Source organism: Crocodylus porosus, unplaced genomic scaffold (genome assembly GCF_001723895.1).
Source record: "Crocodylus porosus isolate Cpor-Errol unplaced genomic scaffold, CroPor_comp1, whole genome shotgun sequence".
NCBI classification, from domain to species: Eukaryota; Metazoa; Chordata; order Crocodylia; family Crocodylidae; genus Crocodylus; species Crocodylus porosus.
In genome coordinates, this window is record NW_017728907.1 from 21,124,007 (window position 1) to 21,143,441 (window position 19,435).

The 19,435-nt window shown below is 46.1% G+C and overlaps 1 protein-coding gene across 3 annotated transcripts in view; it reads left to right on the forward strand.

Moving 5' to 3' along the window:
• The window catches only part of CACNA1E (calcium voltage-gated channel subunit alpha1 E), a 229,610-nt gene that overhangs the window by 180,772 nt on the left and 29,403 nt on the right, over positions 1–19,435 (forward strand). For all 3 annotated transcript variants that reach the window (XM_019530950.1, XM_019530951.1, XM_019530952.1), the window contains 7 exons: positions 46–171; positions 785–850; positions 4,065–4,156; positions 4,789–4,954; positions 6,751–6,878; positions 17,050–17,146; positions 19,232–19,337. In XM_019530950.1, the coding sequence (XP_019386495.1) occupies positions 46–171; positions 785–850; positions 4,065–4,156; positions 4,789–4,954; positions 6,751–6,878; positions 17,050–17,146; positions 19,232–19,337 (781 nt within the window). The remainder of the gene's footprint in view (positions 1–45; positions 172–784; positions 851–4,064; positions 4,157–4,788; positions 4,955–6,750; positions 6,879–17,049; positions 17,147–19,231; positions 19,338–19,435) is intronic.

Here is a 19,435-nt window from a genome sequence, read left to right on the forward strand (position 1 = left end):
GTGTGGTGGTTCTGGCCTTCTTCTGATAGTTTGGTTTTCTCACAGTTGGTAAACACCAGCGGCTTCAACATGAGCTTTCTGAAACTGTTCCGAGCTGCTCGCCTCATCAAACTGCTCCGCCAGGGCTACACCATCCGTATTCTGCTGTGGACCTTTGTGCAGTCTTTCAAGGTAAAGGGGGTGTGTTGGCTTCTCAGTGTAGAAGTTTGGGACAGTTACTAAACTTGAATTATTCTCATGGCACTTCTGACTTGATAGTTGCAGGAAGAATCAGAAATCTTAGTCAGTATCCAAATTTTAGTCAGTTTAGCTGACACAAACATCTGAACTTTTCAGAATTAGCTTACCTAATTCTAACTCTAGAGGGGCAAAATGGTAAGCCTGCCTCATAGTAAAAGACAAAGGTCTGTCCCACTGCAGAGGGTCCTTGAAGGTCTTTGTGATGCATATGAAAGGTGTCCATTTACAAGTCAGCAAGTCAGTAACTGGCACACTTTGCCAGCTGTTTAATAGGGGTGCTTGCTGGTGTGCTTTTGCATATGCCAGGTGTTTGTCTGTGTCTTTTATAAAATGCAGTGATGAGACACAGTTTGGCTATGGCCTCTGTAATCACTGAAAAATATTGTGAAGTTCCAGCAGGAGGTGAGGTGCTGACTAGCTTTTCGTAAGTCATTGCTGTATCCTCTGGGGGTGGGGGTCAGTACAGTTCACAAACTATTGAAGATAAGCAATATTCTGAAGCCTCTATCTGTGCTAAATCAGACTCTTGTGACTTATCTTTCAGGCCCTTCCCTACGTTTGTCTCTTGATAGCTATGCTTTTCTTCATATACGCAATCATTGGGATGCAGGTAAGCCAAAATATCTGGATGCATCTCACGTACTGGGATGCTTCTCTCTGGAGTTGACAGAATGAAGAATACTGCACTTTGGCTGCATCTCCACTTTGGCGGCATCTGCACGAGACGCTGACTGCGCAGTAGCTCATAACAAGTACTAAATGACGGCACAGTAATAACTGCGCAGTCAGCGTCTCGTGTAGACATGGCCTTTGTCACCTATTTCAGCATTATTGAGTCTGGCATCTGCTTATCAGGTTAGTTCCTGTTTAATAGGTCAGGCTGCCCAGAGGTTTGAGGTCTAAGCAACTTGCTAATGTGGTGCAGCATTTAATATACTCACAGGTTGCCAGTGTGTATCCTCAGAAATTCACTGATAGAGTATATATCTAGAGTCCCTACTCCATGGGTTGGTTACATCATCATGGTGACATCACCATAATGATGAAGAACACGTGGATGGAATCCTTCGTATGGATTGCATCATCAGACATTCCCATCAGACTCAGCGGGGCAACCCAAAAGGATAGGATAGAAAGTTCCTTGCAAATCAGATCTCTTTACTGTCTAAGACTTTAGAAATTTCTCAGTTTCTACCATCTGTCACCCACCTGCAGAAGGTAGTTCACACAGAGAGTAGGTGAGAGCCTTTGTGCCTGAGATCCAAACCAACAAGCACTCCCCTATGGTCCAGTATGCATTTGTGTGTGAAGACCAGGGATCCTGGTTTTCTTTGATTAAAAAAAAAATCCCCAATTTTCAATTTAAAAAGGTAACCCAAAATCCATATTTTTCCATGATTAAAATGAAACACCACTAATATATAGATATGTACATAGTGGTGTTTCTTTTTAATCATGGAAAAATGTGGATCCCTGGTGAAGATTCACAGACAAGTTGCTGAAACAGTGGTCAGGGGCTGATCCTGCAATTGAAGTTAGCAGGAACTGTAGATGCTTGGCATTTTGCAAAATCAGTTTCTTAGGCCCAGATCCACTAAAGCAGTTAAGCTTGTGAGTGAAAGGGACTAAGATGAGTGGGACTACCTCTGCTTAAAGTTAAGCATAAGCTTAAAGTGCTCTCCAGGTTCTGTCTTGTGGTTTGACTTCCTAAGAGCTACATTTTTCAGAAGGCATCTTTGGCTATTAACGTTCAGGGTTTCATCATGTCATAACTGTAGGCACTGTGTTAACTAATAGAACTGCCTGATGTTCACAGTTGTGAAGTGCTTTTGGGAGGTGGGGAAATGTATTCTCGTGAATTCTGGATGACACGGCTACCACCTGCTCTGAAGATGGAGAGAATCTGGCTTCACTTTTTGATTGGAGATGTGGTTATTTAAGTTGCCTTCCTTCCTTTTTCCTCTGCCAAGTTGAATATCAGTGACCTGTTTTTTGGTCATCCTTCCCTAAATGCCCCCAGCAGCTCCAGGTCTTTTCTCCTCCCCCAGCTGCCATATGATTCAGCTCCTCCCCCCCTGCAGTGTGATAGTAGTTGCTTTTTTTCACACTATTGTGAGCAAATCCCCAAGCAGTGGAATCAGTGGGCGTTATTTGAACAAAATAACTGGAGGCAGAAAATACAATTATATGTTCCAAACCTTTGTGGAAAAAAATACTCCGCAGTTAGCATATTTTTAGGTACACAGAAAACAGAATAAATATTTAATAATAATAATACAACACTTCCCCTCTTCAAACTACTTTACAATCATAAACTAATTAAGCCTGGCAGTATTGCTGGGGTGTAGGTCAGCATTATTGTATAGTCACAGTTTCAGTGTTAACTATACCTTTGATTGCCCCTGCCCCTTCAACCACCTCCTCATGGACAGTCCACTTAGGTCTCAGGTACAATGCTTGCATCCTTTCCCTTTAAAACACCTTTAGGGTGTTTGCAAGTCATTGTGATCGTGTCTAGCAGGTTTGATTTACCATGGATTTGCTATCTCTCAGGGACAGTGACAGAGAGAAGTAGTGACCAATCAGCTTTTGCAAAGCAGGGTAGCACTTCTTTTAAGATACAAGCATTACAGAGAAAACACCTGTCTGTACACAAGCTAGAAGAACCAGGTATCCTTCATCACCTGTATAGGATCCTGGTATGTGTAGACACAAGTTTGTCTGATTTTTTTGTTCCAATCTGTGTCTCTGTACATGTGCCTCTGGCCCAAGAGCAGAGTTCTCTCTTCCAACCCTTCACCTTTGTCTGGTTTTGTGAAACAGAACAAACCAGTACATGCATTTTCTTTGAGGGGACAAGACTCCTCACACTGGCTTACATGCCAGAGAATTAGTGTTAATTATGCCCAGGTGAGCCAGCAACAAACATACAAACACTTAAAGCAATGAGACAAAATTATTTCTGATTATACAACATATCCGTAACATCCATCATATCGCCATATAATAGTCTTTGAATTGAAACATGCTTGCAGTGTCCCATGCCTGGCCAATATATTCATTGTGCAGATGGAGAGGCAAAGAGGTTATGTGCTTTGCCTGCTGCAACAGAAGGAAATACTTGTTGGAGTTGGATTTAGACTTCTGGGCCCCAGTCTTGTATTCAGACCTTGCCTTTTTCTCAAGATGCTTATACTGGAAATGTGGTGAACTACACCAGAATTGTCCCAGAAGATATTTTAGATATTTCTACGGCTTCCATTATCACAGAATTAGAGTGTTTCACAATTGTTCACATGTACCAGAAGTGTCAGCTTATATTCTCCCTTTATTTATAAAAAGTTCAGCCTCATCGGTTTGGGAAAGTTGTACCAATGGACTGAAGGAGAGAAGGGAATGTTATCTGAGGAGTTATTACCCTTCTTTGAAGGAAGCTTCTTGATAGCATGCAAAGCATTCAACAGCTTTAGTACTCTGCTGTTCTGTAGGAAACAGCTTCTGGCCTGGTACATTTCTCACCAGCAGGACACGTGTGTGTTAAATGTGTGTGTGTATGACTGTGTCAGTGTGGGTGAGCATCAGTGCCTGCCCCTGGTGACAGCCAGCAGAGCTCCTCTCTGAAGGGCCAGCTCCAGCAGATGAAGCTGCCTTTCTGATGTGCTGGCTATTATGCTCAGACCAGCTGTCTGCGCCATGGGTGCGTGGGAGGGAAGGTAACGGTTTCCAGCCCATGCTGAGTTGCTGGCTGTGAAGGTCGGCTTGCTTCCTGGCTTGGCACATCTCATGTGCTGAGTTTTCCTTCTTTCCTTCCTTTCTGCTCATAGGTTTTTGGGAATATCAAACTAGATGAAGGAAGCCACATAAACCGACACAACAACTTCCGCAGCTTCTTGGGCTCCCTCATGCTCCTCTTTAGGTACATGTGTGTCCCTCAAGTTACAAACAGATATCGCAGTTTGCCCCACCTGTTTTGTCCATGCCACATTGCTGAATTCTGGCCTTGGCTGAGGAGAGTCAGCACTGGCTCAGGCTCTGGGAAGTGAAAACAGAGATGACAGATCACTTGGCCATGCACTCACCACCAAGGCCTTTGAGTGTTGCATGTACATCTGTGACCTCCCCTCATACCCCCCAGATCATTCCCTCAGGGCTGCATTCACACCACCAATTTCCAGCTCATGGATCATGCTGTTGAAGGATATCAATGAAACCAGTTTTAAAACATGATTAGCTTTCCATTCAAATAGGAATGCTATCTGCAGTCCTGCTAGGTACAAGGGAGTTGAAGGGAGTTGCCAGCACCATCAGGTCACTAGCTTCTCCTATCATGAAATAATATTATGCAGTTTAGTTTACCAAGGAGATGTCATGGTATTGTCTAAAGCAGCTGGCATGCCTGCAGTCCAAAACCTCAGAGCATAACTTGGTGGTGTTTTTAATCTTAGAAAGGGGGAGATGAGTGAGTCCTCAAGAATGTTACTTATATGTTGTGGGGCAAAGTGGGGCAGTCGTGGGCTGGTGCTGACAGTGGGTGTGTTCTGGATGCAGGAGTGCCACAGGTGAGGCATGGCAAGAGATTATGCTTTCATGCCTGGAAGGCAAAGGCTGTGAGCCCGACACTACAGCGACATCTGGACAGAATGAGAATGAGCGCTGCGGCACTGACCTGGCTTATGTTTACTTTGTCTCATTCATCTTCTTTTGCTCATTCCTGGTGAGTTTCCTTCCTTGTACCTCATCAATCCTCAGTCCTTAGGACCTGTTGTCATGGACTGATTCTGATCAAGGGATGTTTCCAGCTCCACCCTGCCCTCAGCTGCTCACTGATGACGGGATCCACTGTGTTGAGATTTGGTTCCATGTGTGTGACAGTGAAGTATAGGTAGTACCTAATTTAGCTGCAGCAGCATAGCTAAACAGCCCTTGTTTTAACCCAGCTTCTTGGGCACATTAATTATTACAGTCTGTTGTGAGCTCTATACTGTAGTGGCTAGGCTACTACCTATATCAAGCGAATTAGTTTAAAAGTAGCACAGGCATCTCTGCACTACAGTGCAATTGCAGCGCCTCAAATATGTAGTATGGACAGGCCACTCTTGGAACCAAACCACATGGACTCCCCTCCCTGATGCTTCTGTCAGACCAAACTGATACAGACTTTGTAAATTTGCAGATGACACAAATCTTCATATGGTATTATGTACTGTGGAGGACAGAATTAGGAACCAGAAAGACCTTGATAAATTGGAAAAATGGTTTGAAATCAATCAGTTGAAACTGAGTAAGGACAAGTGCAAAATTATGCACTTAGGATGGAACAATCTCATGTTCAAGTAGAACTGCAGGGTGACTGACTAGGTTGCAGTACTGCAGAAAAGGACCTAGAATTTATAGTGGGACACAAGCTGAATGCAAGTCCACAGTATAACTAGTATTGCAACAACAACAAAAAAGCCAATAGCATACTGGGTTGTATTATCTATTAACAGGCAGAGGCATAGCAAGCTCATTAAGTTCCTGATGGGGAATGGTGGGGCATTCAGAGGCTGCTGTTGCCATGATAAAGACTGGCACCCCCTCTTAGTTGGCACTTATTTGTTCTACCCTAGCTGAGGTACTTTTAACAGGAATGTTGTATGCAAGTCCTGGGAAGTGATTCTTAGACTCCATTCAGCACTATTGAGGCCTTACCTGGAGTACTGTGTCCAGCTTTGGGCATTGCACTTCCAGAAAGATGTGAACAGATTGGAAAGGGTCCAATGAAGAGCAACAAAAATGATGAGTGATCTGGAAAACATAACTTACAAAGATTGGTTAATAAGTTTAATAATTGGTTAATAAGTAATAATAGGAAGAGAAGAGTGGGGGTGGGAGTGGAGATTTGATATGTCTTCAAATACAGAAAGATTTTTTTATAACAGAGATGGTGATAGTCTTCTGTGTTTCCTCAGGGAACAGGATGAGAAATAATGGTCTTAAATTTCAGCAAGAGGAATTTAGGTTAGATATTAGGAATAACTTTCTAGTTATGAGGGTAGGTTAGCTGTGGAATTAATTAGGTAGGTTGTGGAATCTCCATCTTTGGAAGTTTTTAAGAGCAGGTTAAATAGGTCCTTGTCTGGGATGGTTTAGACATGGATGATCCTGCCCAGAATGGGGAACCAGACTAGATGGCCTTGTGAGGCCCCTTTCAGCCTCACTGTTCTATTTTAAGTGTACAATGTATAACACCATTCTGTTTTAACACAGCATAAAAAGAATCAAATTATTTCTGTTTGAAAATACAAGTATTGATTTATGAGAAAATTGGTTCTATAGCATAGGGTCCCAGCATGCGCTTCAAGGAGAGCACTCTGTAGGGGGAGGAAAGGAACAGACTCAAGACTGCTATACTCTTTATTTACAGATTCCATTTTCTTCTCTCTTCCCTTCCTCTTTCACACGTACCATCTTCCTCTTGTCTTTCCCCTTCTCCATTCCTTTCTCGCCATTTCCTTCCTTTCCACTTAGATGCTCAATCTGTTTGTGGCGGTCATAATGGACAATTTTGAATACCTGACTCGGGATTCCTCCATCCTGGGCCCTCATCACCTAGACGAATTTGTCCGGATCTGGGCGGAGTACGACAGAGCCGCATGGTATGTTGCTAAGCTCCCCTGCCTCTTTCTGATCTCTCAGAGGACTTGTTTTTGGAACCCATTTGGCTGTAATATCTGGGACAGTCAGGAAAGGCTATTGGAGTTGCTTACTCACACAGCTGTGGCAGGAAAAAGCAGAGAGCTCCTGGGATGCCCAATGGTACAGAGCCATGCTGGAGTGCATGGTCAGTCTTATCGCTCCATGGGCACCCTGCTTCTGTGGTAGCTGGTAACTGGTGAATGTCCAAAGGTTTTGTAGTTCCATTCTGATAAGCATATAATGCTACAATGTTTATCCAAACCTTTGGCAACTCCTGCCATGTTCCTCTCCAAAGCTCCTTTGGCAGCTTGGCCAACCTGCTCTGTCTTCTCACACCACCATCCACTGACTTTTGACTCTTGATCTTCCTCCTTCCCTATTTTCTTCTGCCATTTAGATTTCCATGCCCTCAAAACAGCCTTCAAGGACCTCTATGTTCCCCAGCCCTTGCATGCAGTGTGTACTATAAATGCAAAATTGCCATTCACGTGGATGAGAGAGCCTGGTAGGGAGGCTGTTGTCACAGCTGGGCTCCTGCTAACTTATAAACTAAACGTTTAGAAAAATTTGATTTGATGTGGCTTGGGTAGAGGTTTGTCTGAGGATTGGACCAGTTTTTGTTCTGGCCAGTACATTTGACTCTTCCCTCTTGAGGCAAGAGAAGGCTTTTGGCTCAGGCAGTCCTCTGATGACTCTCAAAAACAGCTTCCATTTTGGGCAAGTAGTTCTGTTCCTGCCACCCGACAGGAGAAGGCAGGATGTAGAATGGTCTCTCCTGGCTCTGCTCCCACAGAGCAATGGCAGTGTAAAGGTTCAGGAAAGCTGTCCTCAGCCTGCATCCTGAAGGTCACCAGGGCATTTCTGGGACAGCTAATTCAGCTCTACTCCTCAGCTATATTGGGAATGTATTAGGGCTGCCTTTGACAGCTCCAAGCACATGGGCTTCAGGAATACTATTAATGTCCTCATTGCAGCCTGAATATGCATTTGGCACCCTGTGCATTTTGGGCAGGCCCCACTTAGTCCCACATCCCATCAGCGTTGGGGCACCATCTGGGCAGCCTGTTTCTCAGCACTGTCTTCTGTCAGGTTTGGCTCACTTCCTTGAGCGGCATCTCTGAAACCATATTACACTAGTCACTGTACCAGGAACCAGGAATGATGTCAGCTCTGGAAGTCTTGACAGTTGGAAACTCACCAACTAGAATCAATCTGCTGTTCAAACCTAATTTATTGCCTCCGAAGAGCTAACTTTTAAATTGGTTCTATTATCACGCATTCCTGGACTGCTCCATTTCAGCACTTTTTCCAGTTGGGTTCAGCCTTACGGTTTTACATTAAGATGACTGAAAGTTCTTCCTGGGACTGCTTCAGGGTCACAGCATCAAAAGCCTTGAAGGTTTGAAGGTAATGCCAATCCTGCAATAAACAGAGTGGTCGTCTTATCAGATGCACATGCCTGGTACAATTTAAGACTTCAGCCCTTGTTACTGTAGGTCAGCTGTAGAGAGAAGAAGCTGTAATAAGGGAGAGGAGGCTTAGACGGGCCAAGCAGCAAAGGTTAGGATGCTGAATTTTTTACCACAAACTGTTAGGAAGTGAACCTCTTGATCTCAGCCAATTTTTTTATCCTAGCTCCCTCTGCATTTGAAAGTTGGTTGCTGCCAAGTATTCCCGAGTCCAGGAAGAAAAAATGAACCTGTTGTAGAGCCCCACTGCCTTTACTTTGCAAATATGGTACAGTGCCAACTCTCATGCAGGCCTCATTGAACTGAGTATCTGTGCTGTTTTTCATGAGCCAGCTAGTATGGAAAATCCAGAGAAAGAAGCAAGTTCTTTTGAGGCTAATCCTGAAATCAGGATGCTTGGATTCTGCACCAAAGAATCTCGTGGCAGCTCGAATACCCATTCGTGACTGGGGAAGAGTGACTAGGGATCAACAGGCCGAGATAGAGCTCTAAGTTCTGACTGAAAGATGTTGCCAAAGGCCCTCAGTTCTCTTAAACAAGGAACCTGTAAGGACATCATGCACACTTCCTGGTTCAGATACCTGGCCTCTGTTGTGAATGATTTTGCCTAGACAAGTTCTGACCAATGACGAAAAACTACACAGAGAATGGGAAGAAAAGGAGGAGAAACAAGAAGCAAATGTCCCACTCAGTATTAAGGTGGCATATTGCACATCCTTAAATGTATCTTTATGGCAGCTTTCTTCCATGACTTTCCCAATAATGGGCAGGGGCCTACAGTTTCCTGTGCCTCAATCTTGGTCAGTAAACTTCCATTTTCTGAAAGGCTTTGACCTGGAGCTGGGTAGGAGGAACTCAGTATCTGACTGCACCTGTGCACTAGGTCCTTCTGCTCTACTCAGCTGTTTAGATATTTATGCTAATCTAATAAAGACTTGTGCTGCATCCCAAAATTAATGCATTTGTTTTTGGGGGACACTCAATTCTCTGGTTTTATGAGCTTGCAGTAAAGTGTGCCCTTGGCATAGCACAACCTGGTGGTCAGAGCATGGGACTGAAAATAAGAGACCTGAGTTCTGATCCCATCCCTACCACTGACCAGCTGTCTGGCCTTGGACAAGTCACTTCGCTGCTTCCTGCCTCTGATTCCCCAGACACTGGAGATAAGAGTGACTCAGCTACTAACCTCCTTGGGATGTAATAAAGATTAACTCAATAATTTTTTGAATGAACTGACTCTATAGGGCCAAATTTGCTGATGGTGTAGTCAGGCTCAATTCTACAAAAGTGCTAAATACTATCAGTACTCAAACCAGTCCTTGTGTACTAGTATACTGGCCCATTTCCAATCTCTCTTACCAGCCATGGGCTTGCTAAAATGACCTTATTGGTCAATGGAATGGGATGCTGTGTGCCCGGGCTGGTGCACTGTTAGTACCAAAACTTTCCAGTGGGGTATTCCCAAAGTGGGTAAGAGTGATGGAAGCTAAACTACATGGAATGAAGAAGGTGGTAGCTGTGCTTAAATGGAAGTGACTTTTCACAGCTCTCTTTGGTCTGGGCCTGACAGATCCAAGCAGAGAGAGACATGGACCTCTGGGTTCTTGGCCTGAAGTGTGTCCCTCACCCCCACTTAAGCTCTCGTTTCCTCTTCTTCATTCTCTCAGTGTCCTATTAACCCACCTGTGCTTCCTTTACAGCGGCAGGATCTCGTATAAGGATATGTACAAATTAGTACGGGTGATCTCGCCGCCTCTGGGCCTGGGAGAGAACTGCCCCTACAGGGTGGCGTGCAAGGTTTGCCTCCCAGTCCCCAGCCACAACCTGGCAACGGGACGCACCATTAACCTTTCCTTTCCCCCCTCCTCTGCTCCACTACCACTGCGCCTTACAAGGGAACCCTTACGTTGCTTTCCTTTGAGTTTAAAGAGGTCCAAACCCTCCCAGAAGCAGCAGTTGTTACATCAGGGAAGGGTGGGATAGGGGGTCTTACTTGGAGCCCAATCAATGCAGATTCAAAGGAATTGGTCCCTTGCCTTTCTCCATAATGCAGAGATCCCTGGAGCTTCTAAATCGCTTGTGCTATGTATGAGCCTTGCTCATGACACAGAGAGGGTCCCCACTGGACCAACTGATATTATTGGTTTCCAAAATCTAAGAACCATCCCAGTGGCTCTTTTTCCTTTGATGAATGGACAATATCTATTATTAACAACTGGAAAATGAAAATATTAGGAGGACATTTGGGAAGTGTAGCAGGATATCTAGCAGGGCTGGATACCATGCCAGCCCACCTCCATGTCTGGACAGTCTGTTCATCTATCCTCGCCTGCCACACCTTGATGTAAACAATAAGTTGTTTGTTTTTAAAGCAGGAGACTGCCCGTTTTAAAGCCTGATGCCAAGGGCGTATTACACAGTGCCCTACACTGTGTCCCATGGCTCGCAGATGGCATACAAATTTTCTACTACTCCCCTGGTTCCTTGCTGGGCTGCTCTGGCCTAAACTAGGCCTCAGGCATCTTTGAACATGCCTGGGCCTTTAATTCATACCTGTGCCTTTAACACATGCCCCTCATTGGGGACCCATACTCTATTACCAGTCAGCTTCTGTACAGCCCTTTGGACCATCTTCAGGCCCTACTCTACACTGCTGCTAGGTGTGCTAGCCTAGGCAGCATCTTGTGCAGCCCTTCAGACCATCTTAGGCCCTACTCTACACTGCTGCTGGCTGCCACTACTGGGCAGCTTATGTGCAGCCCTTCAGACTATACGCTACACCACCGCTGGGTCCTTATAACTCTGCTTTGCCCCCCTACTGGGGCCTCAGGTGTCTGATGACTTACCTGGGCCTCCCTAACTCAGTCTATGGCTGTGCAGGCCTCAGGCATCTGTCAACATACGTGGACCCCTTGGGACATGACACCCCTGGGGCCTCAGGCACCTGTCGACTTACCTGTACTCTGGCTCAGGCCCCACTCAGTAGGCCTGAGCCTGTGTGCTTTTCTGTCAGGGTGTATTCCCACAGGGTAACCCACAAGGAAGCAGAGGCTGAGGTTTTCAGGCACCCCATACTCACCCTTTGCTGGGGAGGCACAGGTGTGGCATTTCCTGGAAGCTGCCCTGCCAGAAGCAGCCTTACCACACCATCCAACCCGAGCAGGGTGCAGTTTTAGGTCATGCTCCAGGACCAGGAACCTCCTGCCATCCCCACAGTTTCTACCTTGTCCTCCGGGTCTTCCTGGGCAGCAGCTCCAGCCAGGCAATGTTCTGCCTCTGGCTGCTTGCAGTAACTGCTGCTGGCTTTACTGCTCAAGCTTGCCCTATTGCAAGCAACTGAGCCCTCTTCCCCAATCAGGCAGTCTCCTTGTGCCCATCTGACTCCTGACTGGGGAGTACCACCACCTGCAGACTGCCTCTGCTGCCTACTCAGCCTCTTTGAATGGCAAGCCTCACAAGGCCTGCTGCAAGCAGGCACCCAAAGGTGCCCTGCTGCAGGAAGTCAGTGGAAAGAGGAAACCTGAAAGGAGAGTGAGGCAGGGGAAGAAGCAAAGGCAGCCTCTCTCTTTATACTGGATCAGTCACTGGAAGTCTGTTCAGAAGTCCAAGCCCTGGGTGGTTTTGAAAAGCTGTGCCACACTGCTGACAAACCTGGATGTTTCTTTGGGAAAGAAAGCTCCCCTCCTAATCTTGTTTTGTTTTGCCATCCCTGATGCAAAGAGCTAACGCTTCCTTGGGGACTCCAGCAGCTAGACATTAGCTCCTTGTTTGTCCTGACTTCTCCATCCCCTCTGTCCAAGACACATACGGGTTGTGCCTCTTTTCCTACAAATAGCAGTAGCCATTCAGATGTGTCCACAAGGCACTGGGATGTTTCCACACTTGCCTACTACATGCACCAAGTTTTCTTCCTCTAGCAATGCACATATAGGCACTGTTTGGCACCCTATATATCCTTTGCCATTCCATCTTCTAGAGCTTATGTTGTGGTACAGTGAGAAAAATCCTTCTTCTCCAAGGAGATGAAACTCTGCACTGAACAAAACCACTGTCTAAGGTCCTTTCCCCCATTCTCTCCCAGAAGGGAAACTCTATCATAATTTTTTCCAGGCTGAGGACCTTCACTCTGGTATGGAAAGGGGCTCAATCAGAATGGCTGTGCATCTTCTCTCCCAGTTCTGCACAACTTCTCCAGGACTCCTCCACAACCCATCTTCAGCACCTGGGCCCAATGAGCTAAACAGTCCTCAATGATAATCCAGCTACCCTCACCCCCCAGCTCACCCTGCCCCTGGCCTCTTCAAAAGGGAACATCCTCAGTGTCTTTTTCCATGGACCCAAGCAGGGAATAAACTGACAGGACAAAGAAGCTGTCATCTTTTCCATATTTCCTTCTCCAGAAGAAAGTGAGTTCTGGCAGAGCAGATGTACCTCAGCATTTCCTCACCTATTATGTATCATACCTATCCTTCTCCAAGAGGCTGAACTGACAGCCAGCTAAGGTAATGGACTGGTCCCTTGAGGTGATTGTGATCCTTTCTCCAAGAGGGAAAAGAAAAGCAAAAAAAAAAAAAAATTTGAAAACATGAGCAATGCCAGAAAGCATCACAGATCCTCTTTTCCCACCACCATCTCCTCCTATACAAAGGAGCTGTCTGATTCCCAGCCAAGCCCTAGAGAAGCATAGGTTCTTTATCTTGGTGTGTTGGAAATCATGTAGAGTAGTCTTAAGCCACAGGCAAATTTCTCCTATACAAAACCATAAGAAAGCTTTCCATCTCTCTTCATCCATTTTTAGGAAAGAGTAGGGGATTACAGTCAGGAGACTGAGATCTATTAGTTCTGAAATTCCATAGGGACTGAGAACTCAAAAATGTCTCTTCTTCCTATTTACAATTGATGCAGCAGTCGCATTCCTGGGAAAGGCATTATTTCCCCCAAATACCCTCCCAGAATGGATTCTGAGCTGCTTCTGCTATTATCAGCCCCTCCCTAGCAACTAGCAACTTCAATAAGGGCATGTTGTCCCAGTGCAATGACTTAACAGCAGAGACTTCTGTAGAACCATGACAAATTCAGTTCACTGCTATAGATATTGCATACATAGTGGGTAGCTCCATCAGTCTTACTGTTCTCAAGGACAAGGATCTACTTGACAGGCAGGTAGAGACGGGATTGCAGTATAGATATTCTGAAGTTTAAGGCTTCCACATATGCTGCCTTCTTTCTCTATCCAGTTTCAAGCAATACTGGGAAATAATGATCCATCTTGAAGGATCTCTCTCACCTCCCAGAGCTAGGAGCAGTAGAGCCTGTCTCACTGAAAAGTGCTTGGAACTCTAACCCAAATTCCACATGTGAAAATTAGGACAGCTCTGACTCCTGCACAGCTTTGACCTTTAGTGGCTGAGCAGATAATGAGGATGAGGATTACAAATTCAGAATAGAGAAACTGCCCCCTTTCATCTGTCTTTTCTCTTGGATCGTCTAGTCTCACATGCAGAGATTGCTCTGTGGGCAAGTCTACACATGAGAGCTCCAGGGATTCTTATTACAGGCTTGGAACCACAGCTGACAAAAGGTGCAGAAGAAAAAACGAACACCACCCTCATCAAGCCAGTCAATGACAGTAAAAATACTCCCCGCAACCTGCCTCTGCAATCCACACCTCAAAGTAGTGACCACAAACATTTGTCTTTCAGACTAGGAGCATATTTAGGGCCTTGGGATCTAAGAGCATTACATCCCAAGAATTCAGAACAGTCAAGACTCTTTGGGCCTTTTCATAATGACCTGAAGGAGGATACTGAAGCAAAATGGAACACAATAAAGAAGCAGATTGGGCAGTCCATGAGTAAGGGATTGACTAATGAAAGTGGTCACTAAAATATAAGGTATTCCAGCAGAGATTCAGCAGGCCAGTTTATCCCCAGGGACACCTTTTCACATTCAGTCCAAATGGGAAATTCAAGTTCTTCATTGGGAATCATTGGGAACTGAAGCACTGATTTCCTGATAGCCAGGACTTCTTTACCATGCCTTTCCCTTTCTGCCTCCAGCAGGATTGATTCAAATGTTATTTAAAAAAAAAAAGCAGTAGTAGTGCTGGTCATTCCCCTTACTGCCATGTGACCCACTGTGTGATTATAGTTCAAGAGGAGTAGTCACAGAACCCTTCAGCCCACCTTCCCAGCAGACAGGACCCCCTGTCACTCAATCCGTTCCTGCATCACAGTCTAAACTATTTGAATGTGACAGTTAAGTTGTTCAACCATTGTTTCCTAAAAATGATTGGATGCACCTGCAAAGCAATGTTTATTGTCTTAGCCTTCAGCGTGTCTTCTACCATTGCAGGCTTTGCAGAGAACACAAAGAAAATTCATTTGCCGATGTCGGGGAGGAGGGATCAACTGAGACATGCCAATCTTGAATTTCTGCCAGGTCAGCCAGGACTTGGGCCTCTGACCTCCCAGAATCACCTTTCACGTCTCATTCCTAAACAGAGCTGTAAGAGCAGGAACATGCAAGTCAGCGTTCTTTAGCATGGCACATCTAGCTGAACCTGCATCTCTTCGTCACCTGCCTAGTGTTACAAGCTCTCCCAACCTGTCCCATTCAGAAATAAGGGCATCTCTTTTAGTTGTATTTCCCCTCCATGCAGATGTGGCTTCTGCTCAGAGTCATGTTAACCCAAAGTCTGAGAAGTCTCTGCTTTGCAAAGACTGGTATGTTGCCGCATAGTCTGCAAAGGTAACATAGTTTCATGCTCTAGTTATTCGTCACTGAGGTAACTCTTCCTTCTCCACTCGATGGATAATCATTCCTGCTTCATTTGCTGAAAGGAAAAAGTGTGGTGCGCACTAGATACAAAAAGAGCTGCTATAATTGACCTTAGTCAAAACAGTCAGTTCAAGCAACATCATTTTCATTTTGTTTTCTCTCAATACCTGGACTTGAAAACATCAAGATCCTCCACAGACAGTTGGACACAAGTGTTGCATTTCTGAAGCATCTTCAGACCACACACAAGCCAATTCTAGAAGGGGGCAGAGCTCACTCACCATTTTCCTGGGCATTGGTCACTAGCTGCCACCTGGTTGTCCCTTAGCATCTTTTCTGTTCATTCTTGGCTTTACCTCCAGTCCTTGGTGATAGCATCTGTCAGCACGAAGCAGCACCCATGCAACACCAACACGTTTTAGAGAAAGTAAGTTTTCTTCTGTTCTCTCTATCACTCCCTGTCTGCTAACACCTTTTCTAAATGCCTTCTAGTTCTGACTGGGAAGGAGGTCAGGATTCTACATAAAATGTTATTCACTTGACAGTTTCCTCTCTGGGATTGACCTCCCTCCCAACCCCCATCCACCCTACTTCAAATATGTTCTTCAGATGTTACTCCACTGACCTAGGCACCTAAAGGTAATACAGTCAATGTTGAGTACCGTTTGTTGGTTAACAGCAATCCAGTGTTTTAATGCAGATTTGGAAGTGTCTTTCATAGTGCAAGGGCAGAAGAGACGTGGTTAAGCCCATGAGACCTATTGGAACTGCCTCCAGGGTTTGGAGAAAGAGGTGCCAGCCCACGTGTCTCAGACCAGGGGAGAGCTCATTCCTGAAAAGAAAGCCATCAGGTGACAAGTTTGTGCTACTGTTCTTGAGCACACCAGTTCCAGGCAGGTCACTGCAAGCAGGGAAGAAAAAGTAGGGATCCATCAAGGAAGTCATCACAACAGTTCCATTTGGACAACCCAAATGAACCCCAATCTTGGAAGGCCAAACAGCTGCCTCTGCTGAGACTCTTTAAACTCCAACCTGGTGGAACTTGCAGTCGCATGTGGGAGCGAGCCAGGGTGGGAGCATGGCATGCAGAACTTTCCTCCTGGTTTTATTTTCTCAGCCACTAGCATGCCTTTGCACTGATGCATGGTGGGAAAGTGGTCCATCCATGGAGCCAGATGGAAGCAACTGGGCAATTCCTTTGACAGGTGACACTAGCCCACTGCCTTCTATGCAAGATGCTGCCTCCCAATTGCATAGACATTACCAGATGGGGATACACGACATTCCAGCTATGGGTTATCTGACAATATGCAGCAGTGCATGGGACCCAGGAGGAAGAAAGCAACCACAGAGTCCATGGGACACTATTGGTTCCTTAAGTCACTGTGGTACCCACTGCCACATTTGAGTTACCCATTGCTTGTGTGCCATGTATCTGATTTATACCACTTATGCACAGCCCTGGGACTGGCAGAGCGACTGTACTTTTTAAAGGACTGAGAAGGGAAACAGGGAAGTGACTGCCAGTGCTGCAGAGAATACTAGAGCTGGCCAGCAGCAGCAGCAAGGAGTTGGAGAGGCAGGTGGTTTCTGCTGGTGTTCCTGGGTCTGTGTGAAGAGTGATATAAATCCACATCAGGACAGATTCTTGTGTATGATTTGCCTTGATTAATGGGTTTCCTGTTCTTTCCCTGTTTGTCCGTTTGTTTTTTCTCTCCTGTTCCCTGTATTATTTTGTTTGTTTGTTTCTTGCTCTCTGGGAATGCCTCCTCTCCTCTCCTCTCCTCTCCTCTCCTCTCCTCTCCTCTCTGCATCTTCCTCCCATCCCCTGTCCCACTCCTCTTTCTTCCCCTATCCCACTCCCTTCCCCCTCCATGAGCAGTGGCCGCATCCATTACACTGAGATGTATGAAATGCTGACTCTCATGTCACCACCGCTAGGCCTCGGCAAGAGATGTCCCTCCAAAGTGGCCTATAAGGTAGATCAACCCTTCCTTCCTTCCGGGCTAGTACTGAGTAGGAAATGGGGCAGAAGGGACTTGGGGTTGGGGATATGATATATATTCAGGAAGATCTCATCAGAAATGTCCCACTGCACAAGGAGATCCACTGACACCAGCTCCTGGTCTGTGCGTGCCACCCCTACTGTTTCTGGTGAGCTCTGGGTTGGAGCATTCCCCTAATGTTGCGAAAGAAAGCATGCTGGACCAGTGTAAGTGAGGGGATGTGGAAGGATAAGACATTTTCCCCCTCTTGAGTACAGTGTTGAAAAGGGACATGGATAGTAGTACCCTAGGGCAGCTGCCACAAGTGTGTCAGGGTACTTTCAGAACAAGGCCTCATCCAAAGTTGGGTGAAACTCAAGACTGATCATGCAACTTTGGGTGTGGACAAATGAATCGCAACAAAGGGCTGGGAATTTGCTGTGTATCAGCTACTCTGTGTGTACACTGTTCATTGTAAATGGAAACTAAACCACAGAAACTTTTGCTGAGGGTTTAACTTTCACTTACCTTGAGGTGAGAACAAGCTCACGGATGGTTATTGCGGAGCAGCTGACATTTATCCATAGCCTCAGGCACACATCCCTACACGGATCTGAGCCACATACCTCCCATCCAGAATACTTTTCAGAAGCTCAGCCACACCTCTTGGAAGTGCTGAAATGTGGAAAGGACAGGCACAGAGCATGTGTCCTGTAGGAGTGGGCCCATGGCTTGCCAGGCTTGGGGTGTTACTCTAGGTTGAGTTCCCCAGGAATAGTTTCTGCAGTACAGAACACAGACACTCTCTGCTGAGGCTGAGTTGGTGAGAATCCCATCCCTTTCCCTCCAAGTGTCCCTTTGATCGCTGTGCTGAGACAGTGCTCTGTGCTCCTTTCTTTGGGAATACACTGTAGAATTTGCTGACTAGTTGCACAGGCTGGGTTATATAGGAGGAAGCTCTGTCTGGAGAGGGAGCTGTGCAGCATGGAGCTTTGGGCAGATCAACCCGTGAAGGCATTCAGAGTAGGACACTCTGTTGCAATACTCAAAACAAATCAGGGATAACTGTTAATGTGACTCCCAGATCCAAGCCTGGACCATGTATTTCCAAAGCTACTGGAGAGTCTTCCTGAAAGTTGGCTCCTGGCCTTCTCCTAAAAGCTGAGTGTGTGTTCTTCAGTGATATGCCATGGGTGCAGTCTATGGAGAACTTCTGCATGCACGCAGTCACATGTAGCTGCTCATATGTAGGTTCACACTCTCACAAGCACACATGCACTCCCCTCCTTACACATGCTTCTGCTAGCATTGTGGCTGGCAAGAGCTTTCTGGTCAATGCTGAGGGGGGGAAAGGTGCGGGTGGGTACAGAGGAGGGAAAACCTGAGGTATATTTGAAGCAAAATATACTCTCTGGAAAGTGGATCTGGCCACTTCAGTTTGTCCCCTGCCAGGGGGATGGAGCATGACGTGCCCGCTCCTGTCTTGATTGCCCTTTTCTCTTTCCATCTGCACTCTTTTTATCCCTTCAACCCTTGGATAAGTTGGATCCTATGCATGTGTGATCATATGCTGGCAAATTTCATCACTGAAAGACTCAAAAAGGGAGCGCCAGGATGTAACTTGCTAGAGAAGTGACTCAGTCAGAAGTCCCTAGTTCCCTGCCCAATGGGTAGGGGTGGGGCTTGGAAAGCAAAGACAATCTGGACTAGGACATGGAGCAGTCCCCCAGGGTTATCTTCTCCTCAGAGACTACTATAGTCCAATTCCTAATTTTCCAGAAACCCACTCAGGAAGCACAGGGAACACCCCTGATGCTCCAGGCCAGGGGATATCTCTGGGGGTATAGTATGGGTTCCTGGTGAACCAAAGGGCAAGCATAGGAAGGCAGTGAGCAGGTGCCCTGAGGGGATGGGAGGGAGGTAGGCTGGGAGGGAGGAGGGTAATCCTTGCCCTTCTTTTTTGGCTGTGCTGTTTTACACTCTCCGTTGCTTTTCTTGGTTTTATTTTTCCCCTCCTGCCTGGTTGATGTGTTTTTCGATATTGTTTTCCGCCCGCTGTCTTTTCTCTCTCTTACACAGAGGCTGGTGCTGATGAACATGCCCGTGGCTGAGGATATGACTGTCCATTTCACCTCCACCTTGATGGCATTGATTCGAACAGCGTTGGACATAAAAATTGCCAAAGGTATCAGTGTAGGTTGGGGGGCTGAGCAGTACAATGTAGGAGTCACTCCCGCAGGGTGGGACCCCCTACCCCTCACAGCCTGTTACAGGGTGGGGGGG